The 23,074-nt window shown below is 39.7% G+C and overlaps 1 protein-coding gene across 1 annotated transcript in view; it reads left to right on the forward strand.

The window, feature by feature from the left end:
* Positions 1 to 23,074, forward strand: part of MPDZ (multiple PDZ domain crumbs cell polarity complex component) — a 132,269-nt gene that overhangs the window by 85,405 nt on the left and 23,790 nt on the right. The window contains exons 31-43 of the mRNA XM_018556477.1: positions 2,490 to 2,561; positions 4,620 to 4,779; positions 6,876 to 7,072; positions 7,450 to 7,541; positions 11,213 to 11,303; positions 11,704 to 11,784; positions 16,862 to 16,954; positions 17,063 to 17,137; positions 18,352 to 18,532; positions 19,406 to 19,551; positions 19,833 to 19,916; positions 20,001 to 20,194; positions 20,576 to 20,723. Of these exons, the coding sequence (XP_018411979.1) occupies positions 2,490 to 2,561; positions 4,620 to 4,779; positions 6,876 to 7,072; positions 7,450 to 7,541; positions 11,213 to 11,303; positions 11,704 to 11,784; positions 16,862 to 16,954; positions 17,063 to 17,137; positions 18,352 to 18,532; positions 19,406 to 19,551; positions 19,833 to 19,916; positions 20,001 to 20,194; positions 20,576 to 20,723 (1,614 nt within the window). The remainder of the gene's footprint in view (positions 1 to 2,489; positions 2,562 to 4,619; positions 4,780 to 6,875; positions 7,073 to 7,449; positions 7,542 to 11,212; positions 11,304 to 11,703; positions 11,785 to 16,861; positions 16,955 to 17,062; positions 17,138 to 18,351; positions 18,533 to 19,405; positions 19,552 to 19,832; positions 19,917 to 20,000; positions 20,195 to 20,575; positions 20,724 to 23,074) is intronic.

Consider the following 23,074-nt stretch of genomic DNA (forward strand, 5'->3'; position numbering starts at 1 on the left):
TGCTCTTGAGAGTTGCATAGGCATGTCAACTTTCTACAGTTGTCACTTGCACAGCTCACATACCAGGTTCTTGCTTTCTCTGGGTGTGTAAGGTCTTTGGAAGCCCAAGAGACATCCCATATTCATAAGAAAGAGCAGCAATAATGTCTTGTGTATGGATATGTCAAACAGAACCCTACATTATGATCCTATAAAAAGCACTGTACATAATATCCATGATCAGCTTAACTAGAATGTGTATTTACTCCTTTAGTGTTCTGCAAAAAGAAATCTGTTCTGTATCATTTTCAAGGTCAGCAGTGAAATTTATATAAGCTTATTTCATAATCTACTGTCCATGTTAGACTGGTCTAATTCTGTTTGTAACTTATATTAAAGGGAATGTTTAGTGGTTGTGCATATAGTTTTTTTTTTTTTTTTTGGGGAGGACTTCATAAAATATGTTTCTTTAGTTTTGTCAGGTAAATATGAAATATTGCATATAAATATGTATATTCTCATTTTAACCAGCAGGTTAAGCTGTGGGTTGCTTTCCAGGGTATCATGATATCACTGGACACTCATTATTCAAGCTGAAATTTACACACAGAAGTGAATGAGTCAGAGCAGTGGGTCCCCTCCCTCCCCTTCTCTACCTGCTTTTTAAAGTGACATTAAACCCTCAGATTTTTTAACATAAACCAATACTGTAATGTGTACCTTACTGTAATCCATGGTAGTTTCCCTTCTCTTTGCTGCTCTTCCTTTTAAATCCTCATGTCTTCTCATGCTTGGAGAGAACTTCCCTTTTCAGCTCAGGGCCTCTTCTGGTAATGCTGGCTCAGGTTTCAAGCCTATACAGGTCTATACACAGACACCGTGTATCCATTACTGAGACAAGGCAGTCTGCTGCAAAACAGAAGTTCTGCAGAGCATGAGAACAGATACAGATTTAAAAGGAAGAGCAGCAAAGAGAAGGGAAACAACCATGGATTCAGTAAGGCACACATTACAGTATTGTTTTATGTTAAAAAATCTGAGGGTTTATTGTCACTTTAAGAAAGACCAGTAACATGTTTTAATTAGAGTGAGAGAGAGTTTGAAAGTAAACAGCTTCCATTGTGCTGTCTCTATTGAAAACCCCCAATGCTCTGTGACACTAGTTACTCTGCATTGCATATAAAACATCCTTTAAAACCATACAAACTTTAACAAAAATGTAAAATAAGCATGTCCCAAAAACACTCTTGTCGTTGAAATATCTTTTAGGTGTATGGGGATAAATTGTTTGCACTTTTTTTGTATAGGATAACACTTATGGAATTTGTAGGGTCAGAATTTTTTTTTATAAAAGCGATATTTAAATTATCGGCGTGGTCTAGTCACTTGCTCGCTTCTAATATCTCTTTGAGACTCCATCAGCAAGATTTGTCTGATCTGTGTAATTGAAATGGTGGGCAGACCTATCTTCTCTCCATGAAGGCCTGCAAATATAATGAAATTTGGAAGTTTAACAGCCCAGCATTAACCAAGATTTGACAAGGCAGGTTATCCTCCACTTTTAAGGCTTGGTCACACCATCTCCAGACCAGTGTGTTTTTGGTGCGGAAACGCATCCAGAACCAGTCTGAAGATTGCTGGAAACAATCCCTTATACTTCACTATGACTGGCTTTAAATATTGCATTTACTTATAGCTTTGACTGGTATAGCATAAATACTGCAGTAATTACAACTAGTAACATGTATTTACATCATTGTTATAAACAAATATCTCCACTAAGCATTATTTTTAATTTATATTGTGTAATGTTGTTTTTGACTATCCAATCTCTTGTAGCTTAGTCCCATTTCCTTCAAGTTCCTTGCCCATATATGCTGTCTCCATGCCTCTGCCTGGTACATGTGCAGCAAAGTGTAGGAGTACTATGAGGTGAGTGAAATACACTCATCCCCGTTATTAAAGCCGGCGTGTGACATTGAAACTGTCACACGTCCGCTCTATTGATCATGAGTGAGCGAAAACATACCGTTGCTTGCTCACTTCCCGATCATCTCCCTGCAGAGAGTGGCGACTGTCAGTCACAGCTCCCCACAGGGATTCCCCCTTCCCTCTCCTCTCTGATCCTCCAGCACTGAATGGAAGGACGGACGGGGGAGGGGGTGGACATAATTGGCTCTGTCTCTAGATAGGCAGAGCCTGCTGTCAATCAGCCAGCGGGATGCATCTCAACAGCATTGTTGGGATCTGTCCCGGCTGTGGTGCTCTTAGTATATAGCGGGCAATAAGGTCCTCCCGTGACCCTAAAGACAACTATGGAGAAAAAAAGTTTACCCCATAGTTCTCTTTTAACTACACTCAATAAATGAAAAATGGTTGTATTTAGTGTTTTCAACAGTTCTAGTTTTAAAGCAATATGCTTGTTGGTATTGCCGAGTTCATCTTCATCAATTTTTTGGTGAAGAACACACTGTATTTTGGTGAAAGTTTTTGTTCTCTTGTTGCTGTAGGGCACAATGAATCCGGTTAGAATTGCCTTCCGTTGTTCCCCAACTAACCCCTTTGCTCCCACGCCATTTAAGGTTTGTCTGAATGCACAAATTTAAATAGTTGTGACCGTAACACTCCATTGTCAGTATGTGCTTGTTTGTGATTCATACAGTGTGATGCTTTGGTTTCTTATGCACTTGCTGTACTGTATTAATGTTGTTGTTTTAGTTCATTTTGAAATTGTGCTTATTGTTTTTAAAGGGGTGTTTCACATTGAGTTAAGGGCTTCTTCAGAAAAGTTTTTCCTTCCACTTATTAATGAAGAGGGGGTTCATGGTCAATTGCACCTATCTCATTAATTTGCACTAGAGAGCTTAGGGCAGCGATAATTCTGTGCCCATATATAAAATTATTTGTGTTGGATGAGGTGCTGAATTAGATTCTCATAGAATGGCAGAACCTTCACCAAACATTAACAGCTTATTTCCGGTAAGGACTCTGACATTACATAGTGTTCTGCCCTACCCACAAGCCCTTACCTAAATCAGCTGTAGACTAATCAGTGACCACTAAGCACCTCCTTTGTACATGGAAGGAGTACAACTTTTTCTGGATACCCTGTCTTTAACAGTGTTTTCATGTGTCTGCCTTTTTGCATGACAGAATGTAACTAGTATGGTTGGTTTTTATGCATTATATAAAATCTTTATTTTTTTTGTCCATTTGTAAATTCCTAATTTCCATGCATTGGGCAATAGTATTCTACCTAGGGATGCACTGATACGAGTACAAATACCGATATTCACCGATACTGAGTACCGATACTGGTACCTCTGCTAGCATAAAGTCAGCTTCCCGGCCAACCAGGAAGCCTGGCGGCGTGTCATTACCCGCCGCCCGGCTTTTTGTTTGCCCAGGAAGCCGGCTCCATGCTGTTTAACTGGCTCCATGCTGATTGGCCGGGAAGCCGGGGTTATACAGTTGGCCATTTGCTAATTTAAACTGGTATTGTATGACCCTTTTCTGTTATTTCTTTTTAAAATATGGGTATTTGAGAGGGGAAAAAAAATGATACTGCTTGGTATGCCACTAAAAAAGAGGACTGGTTTTGTATCAAGTGCAATTACTGAGTTGGAATAACTCAGTAAAGGTGAAATAAATGCTTGCTTCTTCACTAAATGTTGTGGCTCCAAAATAGTTGTATTATTAAAGGAGAACTATGAGGTGAGTGCTTTTCACTCACCTCATAGTTCTAGCCGACCTGTGACAGTGAGACTGTCACATGTCGGCTCAGTAGATCGGGAGGTGAGCGAACACATACCGGGTTCCCTCCCCTCTCGATCCTGTCACGGCTCTCTGCCGTGACAGGGGAGGGGCTGCATTCCCCCCCCTCCCCGCTCCGATCCGCTAGCGCTGACTGGCGGAACGGACGGGGGAGGGGGCGGGTACAGCTGGCTCTGCCTTTAGATAGACAGAGCCAGCTGTTAGTCACGCAGCTGGGCGGATCCCGGCACAATTGTCAGGATCCGCTTCAGCTGCAGCGTCTCAGTATACCGCGAGCAGCTGCTCGCTGTATACTGTGGCGTCTCAGTATACCGCGAACTACAGGTCGCGGTATACTGAGCCTAGGGTGACGGGAGGACGCTAGTTTGTGTCCTCCTGTTACCCTAAGGAGAACTATGGGGAAAAGACTTAACACCATAGTTCTCCTTTAAGATGATTATCCAGATCTGGTAATTCTGCATGCCATTCTGAATTGGCCTTGGGGAGCAATATAGTTTACAAAATGAATGAGGACCTAGCTGTTGTTCTGAGTGGGCACATAAGGGTCAGTTTCCTTGGCTGCATGATTTTATTTTAATTGCGTTTGGCTCTTTACTTCTTAATTTTCTGTTCAAAATAGTTAACTCACAGACATGAAAATGACATAAGTATAGCTTTGTACCCAAACACTTAAGTAATAAAACGCTTACATTTGCAATATAATATAGTCCCAGTATGCCATTTGTAGACGAAGAACTACCACATGGCCACACGTTGTATCACAAGCAAAATTGGAGAATGTTTATTATATTATTTACATGTATGATAATTATATTTGTATATGCGGGTAACAGTTTTATCATGCAGTGTGTTCTAACCTCTTTTAGGCTTCCAGTCATTCAGATTCTGAGACAGAAAAAACAACTTTTTCAAACTTGGCACCAGTATCCACGACTTTATCTGCAGTCAGTGCTGGTCATGTTCAGATGGCCACCAATACTTTCTCTAGAGACCCTGATAACGAAGACGAGTTTGGCTACAGCTGGAGTGAGTTGACATCTTTAATGACATGGGGAAATATACCTGTGCTCAAAATCCTCTATTGGTGAAAATGCTATCATGCTTAACCCATAACTTTAATACTTTGGGCCTGTTACCTGCAACAAGTATACAAATAAGTAGTGGTGCACCGAAATCGAATTTTCTAATTGAATCCGAAAATAAAAAAATTGTCAGGCCGAAACCGAAAATTATTTTTTTTCTAACCTTTTTACATTTGTTTTTTAATATTTTATTTTTATTTATTTACTAAATATTGTTATCTTTGCTGTCAGGTAAACCCCTGATATTTCCCTTTTAAAATAGAAAAAGAGATTGAGAACACAGATCCCTCAATCTCTTCTTCTGCAGCCCCTGTTATGAATGAACTGGAAGCCTCTATACTGAGTGCTCCTGTTCATTCATGACCTGTGTTTACCATGTCCACAATCATGAATGAACGGGAAGTGATGTAGAGCACTTCCCGCTCATTCTTAATTGGGGGAACAGTAAACATACTATGTCCTCAATTATTTGCAAGCAGTCAGCGATCAGCTGATCGCTGACTGCTTGTAACCGCTCTTCATCCTGACTTGCTGTCGAATACCAGTACACCGGCGGTGCCGAAGGAAAGCTTGGTCTCCTTTGACAGCTGACTCCTCCCCCACATCACTGGCCCCACCTCCTTTGACAGCTCACAGTTGTCTCCTCCCCCACACCACTCTATATCCTGATTTGTTACACGAGGCTGAGCTGGGTGGTGCGGACTGAGCTCGGCCTCCCTTGACACACCGCTCACAGTGCTCTCCTCCCTGCCCGGCCTCATCGCCAAGCGAGGAGGAGAGAAACCAGAGATGCACCTCAAAGATGGTATTTTCGGCATTTATGGCTGATATGTTTCGGCGCCTGAAATTTCTGTGCATTCGTACAATTATGTTTGTCTGACTTTCCTGATGTGCGTACTTATTCCTGGATAGTGTCTCAGAAAGCACTAGAGCCAGTGGCACAGCACAACAACGAGGCAAGTTTAATTTTTAGGCGGTCAGCAATGGCCCATATTTTTCACATTTTCCTAAAGTGCAGCTTGAGAAAACATTTTTTTTTATAGATTTAGATACAGAGAAAAGTTAAAGCCTCTATCTAACTCTTATTCCTTTCTGTGTCCTCGTTGGGGAAATACCACCTTTGTTCATATACTGGAGGAAAGTGAGGGGGAGATCTGCAACAACGGCACAATAAATAAAAAAGAAGCAGAGGTTCTGATCTTTCAAAAACATTTTATTTATGTTTTGGTTCCATTTCTTATGCCCAGGACAAAACTGCCATTAGGAGAAGTGTGAGATCTCTTAAAGGTAGCTCCAGATAAGTAAAAAAAAAAGTTTTGACTTAAGAAGCACTTCAAATCTGAATTCCAGGCAGAAATTAAAGACACAGTTTAATGTAGCTCTGTATTATTTAATAAATCATTACTTGTGCGCTTGAAATTGTAAGCAGTAAAAATATCTGAATTTTACCTGATCTCAGTCTCCTGAAATATTGGTACAGCAGAGCTCAGATTGGGAGAAAGACGAGCAGCACAAGGAGACAGGCAGTGGTGCTGCAGTGCTCATGTGCTAGCAAGGAGTATGCTGATAGAGAGAGGAGGGGCAAGACTTGTAAGGCTAACTTAACAGCAGAGAGAAATTAGGCCCCCTGTCTAGCACACCAGTTTTTCATGAAGTGCAAAAGTAAAACGTAAGTATGAATATGATAGTGAGGACATACATATTCAGAAATTGGTATTTTTATGGTCCGTATTATTTAAAAAAAAAATCCTGTTTTTGTTTTCTTACTTCGCACACACTCTGGTTTTCACTTGAAAATGTCTAAACTCTTTATTTACTGGGGAAATCCTATTGCTGCTCACAGAACATAAATGTAACTAGGCTATCTAAAGATAGCAATTTTAGCCACTTTCAATGGTAAAATGGTGGTAATAATGTGTTGTTTTTGCTAGGGGACCTCTGCACATTTTTTTTATCCCAATTTTGCTGCAAAGAGCTAATTACTCATGTCTGTTCTTAGTATGATGGACTTGTTAATTAGTGCTTCTTCCTCCCATTTAGGAAAGATATCACAGCGTTATGGAAACCTGCCAGGAGAATTGCATATGATAGAATTGGAGAAAGGAAAGACTGGATTGGGCCTGAGCCTTGCTGGAAACAAAGACCGATCACGAATGAGCGTCTTCATCGTGGGGATTGATCCAAATGGAGCAGCTGGCAGAGATGGCCGGTTGCAGATTGCCGATGAGTTATTAGAGGCAAGTATATGTCAATAAGCCGCCAGTGAATACATCCATTGTACTTGTAAATGCAGATTCTGAATCCTATTGAGCAACTTATGAACAAGACGGAAATAAAGATTCCTTGTCGATTAAAGGTTCTTCTATTTCAGTCAGTGAATGCTTAGGTATCTTAATTAATCTTTTATCAGTTTTGGCTTTCATTTAAAAGGCAGTACTTCATAAATATCACAAACTAAGCACATGTCCAAAAGTGTTGTTTTGGCATAATAAAGGCCCTTGGATTTTTTTCTGAAATTGCCTCTATTGAGGTAAAATGTCATGTGCCTGCTGTTTTTGTTGTTGTGTCTATTAACAGGTTCTATTCTAATATCTGAATATATGCCTTTTCATAGATTAATGGACAAATACTGTATGGGAGAAGTCATCAAAATGCTTCATCTATTATCAAGTGTGCGCCATTTAAAGTCAAAGTAATTTTTATCAGGTAAAAATGTTTGTATTTTACCCAGATACTTTCCTGCTAGGCATATTGTCTGCAGGGAGATTGTTCTCCCCATGTTTTCATGGTTTTCCTTCGGGTGCCCCAGTGTTTTCCAATAATCCAAAATCATAACAATAGACTTCAGCCCAAATGGGTGTGTTTTATCGGAGTGTTTGCCTGTATGGCTATAGTAGATGACATCTTAAAAAAAATGACATTTACTTTTTAATTCACATGTTGACATATATTACATAGTTAGTAACAAATAAATACATAAAAGTTGCATATACAGAACCCTAAACCTGCATTTCATCTAGAGGAAACCTTTCTAAAACATGGCCCAATTTTCTGCAACGGTAACTGGTTTATTTGATATCCTAAGGAAAATATTTTGCAGATTGTATGATTTCGTTTGCCATGCCAAGAAAAAAAAAATCAATGTTTTTTTTTTTGGCCAACACATAAGCTGTTTCTGAAATTTCATAGATGTCACTCACACTGAGTCCACTATACTGGAGGTTTCTAATTGTTTTTAGCTTTGATCTACATGCAGTCTTAGTAAGCTATACTAAAGACATATAAAGTAACTCTCAAAATGCTACTCAGTAATGATGATTATTAGATGTGCACCGAAATAGAAATTTAAAAAACGAAAACCGAAATAGAAAAAAATTGTCAGGCCGAAACCGATACCGAAAATGTTTTTATTTAAATTTTTTAAATATTGTATTTATTTTTTATAAACTTTTTAAAAAATTTATTTTTATTTATTAATTTTTATTAAATATTTGTCTTTTTTACTTTTAGGGGCTTTGGGGAAATATTAGGGTTCTGAGCAGCCCCTGATATTTCCCTTTTAAAATAGAAAAAGAGATTGAGAACACAGAGTCCTCTATCTCTTTTTTTCTGTATCCCCTGTTATCAATGAACAGGAATCCTCTATGAGTGTTCCTGTTCATTGATAACATGAGAATATAGTATTACTATAACCACAATTATGACGGAACAGGAGGTGACGTAGATGTGATGTAGATCACTCCCATTCATTCATAATTGAGGATATATTAACCCTACCATATCCTCAATTATTTACAAACACTCAGCGATCACTGATCACTGAGTGTATGTAGCCTGCTCTCCTATCTGACACACACTGTCAGAGAGGAGAGCGCTGTCTCCGCCCCCACACCGCTCTGCCGCACTGTGATAGGTGGCCAAGCGGTGTGGGAGGAGACACCGGCCACTCGCAGCGCTCTTGTCCCGCAGTGCTCGGTCGGCTGTCACTTTCTCTTCTCCCCGCTGGGACATAAAGCAGCGCCCAGCGGTGAGGAAAGAAAGCAGGGATGTGCCGATGTATCGGCAGGAAAATGGCACTTTCAGCATTTAGCCAAAAGTGCAATTTTTGGCCGATAAGTTTCGGCGGCCGATATATATCGGTGCATCCCTGATGATTATCATATTGTAATAGTGTAATTATATATTATCTGGACTAAATGCTTGGGCCTGTTGCTGTAGCTTAAAGTGTGCTTTTATGCATTATTAAAATCAGTACAATTTCCTTTATTAGTATTAACCAAGCATTTCCACATCATAATTTTGATTTGCGTTGGATAAGTAGGAGCCACATTTTTTTTTACAATGGTCACCATTTTTTCTTACGATTTATATATAGTAAAAGTGTGCCCAAGAGCGCACAAGATAAATAGGGGGTATAATGACATTTCTGATACATGTATCATGAAATATCCTTGTAAAGTCCAGATTGAATGAAAAATGAAAAACTGCTGTTTGTATCAGGGGTTTAAGAGCCTTCAGCCATAAGACACGTAGAGGAACACATTCTTTTTCTATCATGCTCCAAGTATTAGGTTCGTTAAAAAAATATTTGTAAACCATACATAGATTAAAAAAAACAATCTTGAGTACCTGATCCGTTGTAGGACCTAGGGTGACTACTTTGATTTATGTCCTGAACTTCAGTTTGTTGAAAACTGGCGTAGGGTGCCTGTGTATTGCTGTTAAGGGGCCAGTCAACTACGGATTATAATTAAATTGAATTAAAAGTATTAGGGCTTCTGTAGATGAGCAAATGCAACATGCTTTCAAGTTCATTTGGCTTGCATAGGAAATCAGTTTGAGGTCCTTCACAGGTGCTGACCTGCTTTTGACCTCCTTCTAAGCTGCTTCAATATTTGAGCTGCATTTGTATTCCCAATAACTTGTATGGGGAGAAAAGCACTCAAACCTGGATAATGTCACATGGGCAACGCTAGTGACACATTGCCAGGGGCAGGGTCACATGGGAGAAACTTCAGCTTTCTTCTGTGGAATCCCTCCCTCAATTGCTCCAAATGCTAAATCTCCCTCGTTAGTGGAGTCAGTGTGGCTTCTTGCTAGCCTAGCTTACAAAAGAGCAATTCCATTGAGACTAGTAAATGATTCTTGAAACTGATGAGTTGTCTCCAGCATCAAGTTTGGCTGTGTGTCTTGGCTCTAAGTGTATGTGTAGCCAGGCTATTACTCTCCACCCGCTGTAGAAGAGTCTTGTAGTCATGCTGGCAAAGGCAGTAGTCATTGTGGCCCAGAAATGATCCATTAGTGTTACAACACTACAATTTCTATCTGTGGAGATGACATTTAATTGGGAAAGTCGTGTCATCAGTGTTTAGGACCTCATTGTTATTTGACCAGAACGTGATCATGATGCTATATGAAGGGGAACCCAAGATTAACCATGCAAAACCACATCTCCGTGATCACCAAAGGCAGCTCTGCTAAAGGGAGAAGAGAGGAGCAGGCAACCAGGGGTAAGGGTACCCAGGAACTAAGAGACATACACAAGCCTGGAGCTGAAAGCAGGGTGCTGAATAGAGCCTTCTGACCTACGCCTTACCCACTGTCAGCTGTATTTCAGTCAGATTGCCTCATCTACTAACAACTCTCTGATTTGGTAGTGTGTCATAAGACTGCTAAACTAATACCTTTTTATGTTCTATTTTCTAACATTGGCTACCTCAGATGCAATTCTTGATATGTATGTGATGTGATTTTTGACTCTTTAACACTGGCTTTTTTATGTTAATTTAAGTGCAAAAACATTATTGGTGGCTATCAGTCACTTTAAGGCTTTTATGTTGTGGCCTGCTCTGGAAGAATTACAGCTGGAATGTCACTGCTTGCTTTGGGTAGCATGCAAGCCTTTTCTTGCTCAAAGTTTGACAGATCAGGCCCAGTATCATCATACTACGTAAGTAGTATGATGATGGTTGGAAAATGATCGACTACTAACACTTGAACCAGTGTGTTTTTCTGTGTTTTAGTGACTGAATACTGTTCTGTGTGACATGTCATCATCTGCTCAGACATTTGGTACAGCACTATTTCTGTAGGCGTGTTGATTAACTAGTGTTTGTTTAAAAAATTCCTCTGAGGCACACATGCCTTGGCAATAATCTGGTGGGTTTAGAGAGGGTTTTTGCTGCTCTTGAATTTCAATGGGTAGCTATCCAGAAAATTGGAAACAAGAAAATGACCTTTTTAACTCTTTTCTGGACAGTTGTTGAGTGTCAGCGTTAAATGTATATTTATTGATAGTTACACCTTGTTTTTTTTACAAGCTGGTTTAGTACAGCATTGCTGAATACTGAATATATGTTTTCTTTTTCCCCTGAAAGGAATAAAGATGCTGTAAGCCAAATGGCAGTGTGCCCCGTGAAAACGACAGATCCATGCCCTTCCAACTCTTCTGCCTTTCCAAGTCAAGAGGTAGACATCACACTGGCACATTTACATAATGCTGTCTGCCTCTTTCTGTGGCAGACATGTGGTCAGGATTGTTTCAGCAATGAGAAACTGCAGGATGTTTTGTGTGGATTGGGTGCAATTTGAGTTCTACTGAGTGGTGCCCTTCTTGGCTTTGGTCATGTTTGGCCCAATAATTGTAGCGGAAAGAAATTGGATTTCTGCTTACATGCAACTTTCAGCTTGTACTGTAATTTCGAAAAAGCAGTTAGTAAGCATTTGGGAATATAAGCCGCTGATTGCATTAATGTGCTACTATCCTAGATCACTAGAAGTACTATATCTACTGATATTGGACCCAGCACTTAATACTCATTTGTAGATTACTAATTTTGGGTGTTAAATTGTATTTGTTTTATTTTAGAATGAAGAGAACATTCCAGAATTACCTCCTCCAATCTGTTTTGGTTCCTTCAAAAATGTTTTCCATGTAGAATTACCAAAGGTAATATTTTTTTTTCATTTTTTTTCTTACTCTAAAGTGCATTCATAAATACTAGACAAAATGTGGAGTTTGATACACACAGTTATCATACATAACCTTGTCACTGGTGCAGACTCAGCTATGCAGACAACTTAAAGGGGCTGATACATGAACATTACACCCAGCGTGCAGCTGGGTGAATGGCATCCATACCACTAGATTGCAATGAGGATCATAGGAAATCCCCTGTATAACCTTTCCTATGCCCAGCATTCCTCAGTTTTTTGCAGTTGTCCTAGGATGAACGCCTTTTCTTCAGCAATGCTGAAAAAAGTCTTAAACATTTTACACTAGCACAGTCCCAGGAGTGACCCTGTCTTTGTAGGCTCCCTTTATAAGTAAGGCTGAACCACTGGGAGCTACCTTGCACTATTGTGTGTAGTTTCAAACTTCCCACTACCTCTGGTTTTGCCGTGGTTAACGCTGCAGGATCGAGCACTGATATAATCCAGTAGGTGGAGAGCTGAATGTGCATGCTCCTCGTGCTCTGTCCTGCCATTTATCCTAGAGGAAGTGTCATCTTGCTGCTGCTCCTGCTCTTAAAACACCGTGTGAATCTGTATTTTTGTTCCACTGCCCTCCTACAGTGACTTGGTGACCTCCAGCTGCCTGAAACCTTCATCAGCTCCAGCTGGCCAGGTTTGTGAGTTCTTGAAGTCTTGCCTCACATTTGGTCTACTTGTATTAGTGCTATGTGGACGTATCATGTCTTCCCAAAGACACACAGAGGACAGTCCCATTGCCACAGATGTCTCATCGGAGTTTACCTCAGCTCTGTCAAACAGTGCCATGGCTTCACCCACGTGGACTTTCATGTCCACTCTGGACTTCCTGACTGTTTGTGCTCAGATACTGGGGCACTCTGCCTCCATATGCTCTAAGCATGCTCTGGTGCCATCCCCCGCAGAAACTCTGGACCTCCTGAGTCCGTAGATCAAACCGAGCCTGTGGCCCGTTACCTTCTCTGATTCAGAGACCCAACAGTTTATCTCAGATGAGGCTGTTTTTGAAGCACCACAGTCTTCTGCAGTTGACATTGATTTTCAGGGGTTTTCAAATCTTACCAAAGCAGTGCATACTACCCTGCACCTGATAGATCAGGCTGCTGTTTCAGGTGTCAGGTCTTTTAGAGCTTCTACACCTGCAATTTGGGTCATTCCTCTATGAGGACTGGAAACATCCTGAAGGATCCTGGGCCCCTCCTGAGAGTGTGGCGGAGCGTTTCCACTTTAAGAGGGAATTTATAAATCAGTGGTGCTTTCCTTATGTACATGCACCAGTGATTCACCTTAACAGGCATACCACCTAAAGAGTTGGTGTGTTCCCCTTTCAGGATTCACTAACATTAGAAAGTTGATCATTCTCTCCTTGGAACCCAGTTTGAAATAATTGGTGTGGCTTCCTGTCCTTTGTTTGCGGTAAGTAATCTGTCAAACTGTGTCAGAATGGGTAAATTTCCTTGAAGAGGTAGGCCTGATGTCTGGACAATTCCATAGGATACTTTGGCCACATACTTGGGATGCTGTTGATTTCTCTAAGGAGGATCTAACGCGATAACGTTTCAAGGATAGTGGTCTCGTCAGACCTGCTTCGGACCCGCTTCTGATAAGCCTTCTGTTTGACTGTGTGCCCCCACTTCTACAAGTGCGGGGCTGTTTGTTCATCCGGATGGATCCTTGGGTGCCCATCTCACCCCATGTAACTCACAAGCCGGACCTTTTTGCCTGTCATCTCCTTCAGCTGCCTCTCATTATTTTTATTGAGTTACTTCACTCTGCAGTGTATTTTTCCAGGTTTGTCTGGGTTCTCTGACCCTGGGACCCCTTGCTTGTACTCTCTTGGTTCTACTCTTGATTGACTTACACTCCTGTTTGAGAGAGTCCTATATCCTTGGCTACTGATGGTAGCTCAGCTTTACCCCTCTCCCAAAGGGCCCCCCTGCCTGTTAAGTCAGATAAGGATGGCAGGGACCAGTTCCTACTGTTTCCTTACCTCCTGGAGCACTTGTTACTTCTCAAAGAACTGGATCTTATGGTCACCCTGGAGCCTGTTCTTGTCATCCCCAAGATGTGGAACGCTTCGTTGACCCTCCCTGAAGAAGGTCAGCTTTCTGGACTCTTGCAGTCCAAACCTTCCTGTTTCAGGCCTAACCACCTGCAAGCTTAGAACAGATAAGGCTTCCCACGTGTCTAGCATTAGTAACTGTGGGCAAGGACATTACCTAAATGTTGCAGGACCTTTACCTCAGACAAAGTTTGGGAGCTCTCCCTGTAACAGCTCTGGTGACCTGGTCTCCTATGCTGCATGAGCACCCCAGGGTGCTCCTCATTTCCTGCATGGCAGGAAATAAACATTTCTGGATTGGCTTGTGCTCCCCTGGACTGTCAGCAAGCAGAACACACAGATAATTATTCTTAGAAACGTGTTTTCTATGGTTAGGCAGATTTGTATAATTTCCTCTGTCAGACCCCAGAGACACCTCCAGGTGTTTGGATAGGGTTCCTGCATATCCTTATTTCTTTTCATGTACACTGGACTAGGTTATTTCTTTTCATGTACACTGGACTAGGTTGTAGTATCAACTCACTTCTGCCTACCCTTGTATGAGTGTCCTTGCTCACCCTTCTTCTTTCTTCAGTCAGTCTGACTGCAGAGTTGGTACCCTTGAAATATTCAAGAGTCTCAAGGGTCGTTTACCTCTTCTTTGGAACAATATACTGTGAGGGCTCTCACATCCCATTGTTGTCTCACTCCGAAATTGGTTGTCTGGCCAGGCAATCTCTTTTCTCATCATGGAACCTCTTTTTCCTGAATTCTAAGGGTTAGGAATATAAGGTTTTAGCCTTCTTATGTTGACTGGCTGGTCTTCTCTTATTCACTTTTTGGTTTCCAAGGTTCCCTCTAGGGACCTGTTTTCCTGGGACTGTCCAGCTGGGATTTTTTTTCTGTTGACCATCACTTTGTTGGTTTAGTTTCCTACCTTGTAGGTAATGTGTTGTTCTACCTATTTTTGGTTAGCTGTTGCAGTCTCTTACTGATCCTGGTTCACTGCTCTTCAGATTGTATTTTCCCCTTACCAATGATTTCTCTGTTTGAGGGCTTGTTCACACCATGTCCAGACCAGAACAGTTTGTTCCCGGACCAAAAAAGCATCCCAATATATTCCTATGATATTTCTGGGCTCTGTTCACACCATAGCGTTCCGGTCTAGACAAAAAAAAATACTGCTTGTCTCATTTTTTCTGGTCTGGAACGCATGGAAAGGCATCCATATTTCAGTTTTTCCTTTTTCATACATTTGCAAAAATTTCTAAAATTTTCAGTGTAGATTAATGAGGAAAATAATAGAATTTAAACAACTGTAGTATCAGCCTGCAACATAACAAAATCGAAAAAAGTGAAGGGGGTCTGAATACATTCTGAATGTACTGTATATATTATTTATTTTTTTATTTATACGCTTAATGCAAACAGCTAGTCCCAGAAAAAAAATGTGTTTGTGTTTTTTTTTTTCACAGTAGCATGCTTTCTGGAAGAAACTTTTAGCTTGTAATCTGTGCTGAGCACTTTAAAATTCTTTACTTATTTGTATATATATTTGACATCTATAACAAGAGGGATTATTTTCACAGTTTTCAACATAGCAGTGTGTGCCATTCATAACAGCTTGGCCAAGAACTCCAAAGCATATAATTCTTGATGTAGACTTCTCCTGAACCCCTAACACCACATGCTCTGAACAGCCCACGTATATGCTATATATAGCTGATTGACATCAGTCTGTAGATATGCGTGTCATTAGCTTCTATTGTCAGTGGGAAGAAAGGTAGCCAACAAACGCTACAAACATGCAAGCATACTGAATAGATGACAATTTGTGATGTTGTGTTTCAGGGAGTGATTGCCAAGCTGATGGGAATATAAAATAGAGGGGAAAGTGGGAAACCCTTTAATCTACTATGGTGTTGAGAAAGGGTTCTTCCACTATTAGCCTTCCCAAATATACTAATTAGCTCTACTCCAGTAACCATTGGACCACAGATTATACCCTGTACTTTTTGTCATTCTAACCTACTAGAAATCCAGAGTCTGGGACAACATCATAACACTGATAAAGAGTACAAATTCTCCCAGGGTAGAGCCTTTATTCAATACTCCATAGGTGGAAATACAAATGGAAAGTGCCTTTGAAAGCTTCCTATCAGTAACTGACTAAACGTGTTACACTGATAATCTGTTAGAACTGTTTAGGAAGAACTAAGTTTATTTTTCGTGTAATACATTATTGTGCCAGTGCATCAGAGCTAATAACTTTCAGTACACTCTGGCTAAGTTGCCTTCTTATCATTTACACTGTTCCCAGACATTTAGACCTCATCCATTGACAGGCTACAGCTGCACAGATCTTTACTCGCATCCCCGTTTTTACATTCATACAGGGACAGATGCACAGCTTTAAGCACAGACTGACTGTTCAGAGCTGTGCATTTGTTCCTTTACAGATGTAAACAATGGGATGTGTGAAAACATATGTGCAGCCATAGTCTGAATTTAAATTTTAACAGATGTTTCACGAACACCTGTGGCTCCCCGGGTGCATAAATACAGCCCTCTGCATGGATGTACAATCCATGTACCCATGTGAAATGTATTAAAACATTTGACTCCCCTACCTGTGTATAGTTTTTATTTTATTTTTTCACAGCATTTCATGTTGTTGTGTGTGTTTTGTATGTTAAATGAAAATGTGTTCATTCATTAGTATTATTTTATTAAAGATCAGATTTTTTAAGGAGCTTTTCATGCAGAAATCTGGCAAAAGAAGACATTCCTTAGGCTAGGTTCACACCTGACCATTGAGGTGCGTTAATGTGCAATGCATTAGGAAGCCCATTCAAAATGAAGGAGCTGGCAACATACCTCAATGGCTCAAAAATCGGACCTGCACCTTTTTGGCACTGCGCTGTACTGCACGTCAGTATGAACTATAAAATGTGAAGAAAATAGTGACTTGTATATTGTTTATTATTATTCACAGGATCAGGGTGGCCTAGGTATTGCTATCAGTGAAGAAGACACCCTTAATGGAGTAGTCATTAAAAGCCTAACTGACTATGGTGCAGCAGCAAAGGTAAGAATCATGGTTCTGTAACTGATTTAATACCATGTATGTTTGTGAACTGTGGCTTGTGTTTAAAGAACACTCTCTCCCACCCCTCTACCCCCTTCTCTTTCACAGGATGGACATATCAAGGTGGGGGACCGTATCTTGGCAGTTGATGATGAACCAGTGGTGGGTGATCCAATTGACAAGGTATGTTTCATGTTTTAGAAGTAGTTCATTGAGTGTGATGTTAAACGTAGAAGAAAGAGATGCTGTCAATTTTGTAGCACGTTAAAAACCAGAAACATGGACTTTGATTGGTGGCTGTGGGCAACACGGTTTATACTGCAAGCCTTTTTTTCATCTAGCAAAATTAGTACACGCTGGCTAAATGGCATATTCCAATAATATGTCTACATTGCTCATAGCTATTTTTTTATTATTTCAGCCAGCTTAATGTGGCAAACTTTTAACCAAACTATTACAACCTGTGGCTAAACTCAAATGCCTTTCTGTTGAGATAATATTTGCTGTAAAGGTTCACAAACTCATGCAGCCTCAAACTAAACATTTAGTACTCACTAAGAACAAGGTTATTACTATAGCTTAATTTCAAAACCTGCCACTCTGTCAATCAGTTTTTGCTGTATGATAAACTGAAAGGGTTAGTTGAATGCCATATGCCAAAGACCTCTTAGTGACTTGTGTGAAAAGCAGCCTTTCTGTGTACAGGAAAAGTATTTCACAAATCCTAGAATCTTCTGATGTGAGTGTATTGGCTGCACCCTGTCAGTGTGGCATAGCACTAGCCTGCTAAAAGCTACATTCTTAGAAAATATGCCCATGTGTTTGTACAGCATGTATTAGCCATCCTAATGTATGTTTCATTTTTAAATTTGTAATATTTTTTCCTATGTAACATATTTTACCAAGAATTAGAAGCATTGTAAGGATCATGAAGTAGGAAAATAAAAATATTATTATACATATACAGGGTGGACTGGTCGTAATTACGGAGATTACATTCATCGAGCTATTTAATTGAAGTACCAGAGGATGCACAGAAAGAGCAAGAAATGTTATTTTATTTTGGGATTCTTACTAGTGGTCTAGTGTTTATTTCTGAATGATTTAAAGTATTTGTTAAGACCACTAAATGTAAATTCTGTGATAGCACTGAGGAACTGGCTGTAGACTGTTTGACAAACCCCACTTCGTACCTGGAAGTGCAACCTCTTCAGCAGGGTTTGATGTGATAGGCCACAGGCCCATACCTGGAGTCCTAAAGATAAACAGACTTATAAATGTATTAATATGTGAATAATTTTTTATACAACTATACTTTTAGTTCCATTTCTTTTTTACATTAAATACCAATTTTATGCGTCTGAACCTTTGTGGATTTTTTTTTCTTATTTCTTAAGGTTGTTAGTCTTTTGAAGAAAGCCAAAACAACTGTGAAGCTTACAGTAAGTTCTGATGATCAAGAGGACAACCAAAGTTACCCTTTACCCCTCAGTACATTCACCTCCAGCACTACGGAGAAAAGAAATAGCCAGCAATGTCTTCCACTTATCAGCGTGATGGAACCAGAAGCTGTTCGCAGTAAGGGTCTCCTTCCATTTATTTGTCACCTAAGCAATTTAACCAGACAATAGTTAAACTGAGCAGTAACAAAACCCCAGTTAGCAACCTTTTTGTGATATGAATACTTACTCACTACGTGACCTTCTTGGCCCTAACTCGTTTACATGTTAAGGAGTTAAAACAAATTAAGACCTGTGTGTAGCCACTCTTCCTTCTTAATAAGTCATAGCTAAGTACATATGAATCAGGAACAGGAAAAAAAACTCCAGTGCCTTATACAGATAAGTATCCTTATTGTGCTTCAAGCAGTGATGTAGTAGCATATATCATGGCTCCCATACATTCCCAGCAGACTTAAAGTGACACTAAACTCAGGAGTTAAGTCTTAAAAATACATTCAAGAACCTTAACTATTAACAAAAGTGTCTCTTATTTGTGTATCACTCGGCTGTAGATCCTCAAATCATCTCTGAATTGGTGCTGACACTGTCCTTCTTTCTGGAGGGTGGCTACTTTTGTTCCCCATGGTCCCTGTGTGTGTTGTAAAGTAGTCACCGTTCCGAGCTCACTCCCATGATGGACTACAATCTCAATACAAATTAGTAAACTAAATGTGAGATTGTAGTTCATCACAGGAGTAAGCTTGGAGCAGTACTTATGCATTTGTCCCTTTTGTTTTTAATTGCTTTTTCAGTTCTATTGATGTTATTGGGCACTTGTTAGGGAATTTTTGCAATTTGTTTCATTGCTTTATAATCGCCACTGAATCACATAGTAGGTTATGTATGGATTTTATGAAATCTTTATTTTTCATACTGTCATTTTTCTATGAAACCAGAGATGGCTGTAGTATAGATATTTCTTCTTTGTTTAACTGCCTGGATTTTTTAGGTGCCAGTCGATCATCAACTCCTGCAACATTTCCTTCAGATCCAGCCACTTGTCCAATTATACCTGGGTGTGAAACCACAATTGATATATCTAAAGGGAGAACGGGTCTTGGACTTAGCATTGTAGGAGGTGCAGACACCTTACTGGTAAATATTTAACTTAAAATATATTACTAGAAAATATACGTGGGGTTGCATGAAAGCGATTCTGATTATTGCTAGAAAAGAAGCATACTAAATCCCATGCTTTAGACATGTCCAGTCTTTTACAGAACTAATATCTTGGTGGCACATGGAGTACCGGTACTTCCGAGGAAGATTCTTATAGCACACCAGCTTGCCTTTGCAGCTCTGTGGTCCTAGCACTTTGTATTTTTGTGTTCCAGGTCATCAGTTTCATTAAATAAACTGTTTCTCTGGGTTTTCAGGGTGCAATTATTATTCATGAAGTATACGAAGAAGGTGCTGCTTCCAAGGATGGCAGACTATGGGCTGGAGACCAGATTTTAGAGGTAATGGAATTGCAAACTGAAAAAAAAAATGATACATTCAACCTTCATGGTTTTTTTAGTGTATAAATGTATTTTATTTCGCAGGTTAATGGTATGGATCTAAGAAATGCCACACATGATGAAGCCATAAATGTGTTGCGACAGACACCACAAAAAGTGCGCCTTTCAGTATACAGAGATGAGGCACAGTACAAGGAAGAGGATATGTATGATATACTAAATGTGGAGCTGCAGAAGAGGCCAGGAAAAGGGCTTGGATTAAGCATTGTGGGAAAAAGGTGAAATATTCATTTCAAATTCTTGAAGGAATCCAGTGTTTTTCAAAGCTCTTGCATTTGTGATTAACTGTCATAAAGATACTGTTTGTGCTTTCATTGTATAAATTAAGCCATTAACTAATTAGCTAAATATTAAATACAGATCTAAAATGCATTGTATTAACTTATTATTGCTGCTTTTACTGCACATTATAGATCATACACATATCACAAAGCAGCCATCTTGTATACTACAGTAGTCCATCAGCCAGGCTAATGAACTAATAGGCTATATTATCACAGATGTAATTATGGTTAATTTTCTTTTTTCTATGCGACTGAGAGATGTACATGTTGCTAATACAGTACCAGTCTTTTAATGTTGCATGTTTCTTATCTAAGGAATGATACTGGAGTGTTTGTGTCAGATATTGTAAAAGGTGGCATAACAGAGACAGATGGGAGACTCATGCAAGGTGATCAAATACTAACAGTAAACGGAGAGGATGTTAGAAATGCTACACAAGAAGCTGTTGCTGCTCTATTAAAGGTAAGTTTTACTTGCTGGATTAAGAATATATTCCAACTATATAGATTGTTTTGTTTGAACATTTTGAGATCAGTATTTTGAAACTAGATTATTATGATTCCAGTCTAAATTTTACAGAGCAGTGCTATCAAATGAAAGTTTGATGAGCTGTTCAGTTTGAAAGAGCATGTCATGTATCATCTCTTTGGTGGGTGTATGTATTGGTTTATAAGGCAACGAGCTTAATCTATCACTATATAATTAAAGCAGAACTAAAGTCTAAATAGTTTTTTATCTAAACACTTTCAAATTGCAAGTTAAAAATTGTGCATGCATGCATACTTGCAAAATCTTTGTTACCTGCTGCTTAAAGGAGAATTATGAGGCGAGTGATTTTCACCCAGCCTCATAATCTGAGCCGACGTGTGACAATGAAACTGTCACAGGTCGGCTCAGTAGATCGGGAAGTGAGCGAACACATACCGGCGCTCGCTCACTTCTCGATCCTGGGCCAGCAGAGAGCTGTGACAGGGGAGAGACTGGATTCCCCCCTCCCCTGTCCGATCCTCCGGCGCTGACTGGCGGAATGGACGGGGCGGGTACAGCTGGCTCTGCCTCTAGATAGGCAGAGCCAGCTGTCACTCATGCAGCTGAGTGGATCCAGACATTATTGTTGGGATCCGTTCCGGCTGCGGCGTCTAGCTCGCGGTATACTGAGCTTTGGGTGATGGGAGGACGCTAGTTTGTGTCCTCCCGTTACCCTTAGGAGAACTATAGGGAAAAGCCCTAACCCCATAGTTCTCCTTTAATCCATATTTCATATTATGTACAGTATATGTAATCTTGCCAGGTTTAGGACATATAAAAGATTGTTTTAACCCCCCTTTAATAACTCTTGTCTTCTGTTTTTAGTTGTTTAAAAAATGCACTTGTCTAATAAATGTCCTGTGCAGTGATGTGCTGTGCCACTATACAAATATAGGAGCGCAATGATATTCTAAAAGTGAGGTGCGGAAAGCCTATGACCTCTGGGCCATGCTTGGGAAGAGCTGAAACCAAGAGGTCATAGAGAATCCCAGAGCCTGCGCTGTGTACGCTGAAAAACCTTCTAAAATAACCACAAGACGCATAGTTTTACAGGTCTGCTTGCATGCACTCTTAACTTGGAGTTCAGAGGGTTTACCTTATAAAAACGCTATAGGAATGTGTTAAGACTGTTGTTTTTAATAGCACATAAAAATGAATGTGCAATCCTTTTCCAGACTTGCTCCTTAGTTTATCTTGCTCATTGACTTTGAATGTCAGTTTGTAATTTGTGAAAGTGTTTGGTTCATTAAATGGGTGTGATTAATAGTGTTCTGATTCTCTGCTGCATATGCCAGTACAACTGCAGCATAAAAAGCTCTTAATGGACTGCAGTCACAAGACTGACATCTGCAGGCTATAGAATGTTATTTTTTCTACATTAAATTGTAGTTCTGAAAATGGCATTTTGATATAAGTATGGTTGGAATGTAAATATTACATTCTAACTATGTAACTTTTAATTCTGCATTACCATATGATACATTAAATGCTTTTGCAGAAATAGATCCAGCTTTGGGTTGATATGTTGATTTAGGGCTGCAACTAACAATTATTTTCATAATCGATTCGTTGGCCAATTATTTTTTCGATTAATCGTATAACAAAAAATTAAATACCATTTTTTATTTAAAATAAAATACACAAATGGAGTGTCACAAACATAAAGTTTACTTCAGAATTAAAACTGCATGCACATTTTTTGCATTTTTTTCTCATCTGCATGTTTTTTAGTGACAAAAACGAAAAAAAAACTAAGTAGTAGAGATGTTATTGGAACGAAAAATTAAAATTCTGGGAGTGACTATTGCATTTGGAATTCTGGTTCCCTGAGCTCTTCCTCTTCCTGTAGCAGGGAGAAGTGCACAACTGAATAACAACCTACTGATCTACCCAGTGGGACACCAGCTAGCAAACACTTGCTGCACAAACTGTACAGACATGTCAACGTCAGGGAGAAGGAGAAGAGCAGCTGTGTGGATTCATTTTACATTTGGTGCTAATGAGAACAAGACCCTTTGTTAACCACGTGGAGCAACAATTATAAGTCATAACAGGTTAATACAGGTTTACTCCAGAAATATATGAGTTTGGAAATTCTAGGGACTTGCTTAAATAATGCATTATACTTTAATAAATCTCCAGCAGATTTTACTCAACTAAATCTAATGGGTTTATTTAAACTAAAACTATTCAGAACACTAAAATACGGCTAAAACTAAAATGGCATTTTAGTGAAAAGACTAAAACTAAGACGTTAATTGTTGTTAACTTCTTTTTTTTTGGTT

The sequence above is a fragment of the Nanorana parkeri genome, unplaced genomic scaffold (assembly GCF_000935625.1).
Source record: "Nanorana parkeri isolate BGI_ZX_2015 unplaced genomic scaffold, ASM93562v1 scaffold239, whole genome shotgun sequence".
NCBI lineage: Eukaryota > Metazoa > Chordata > Amphibia > Anura > Dicroglossidae > Nanorana > Nanorana parkeri.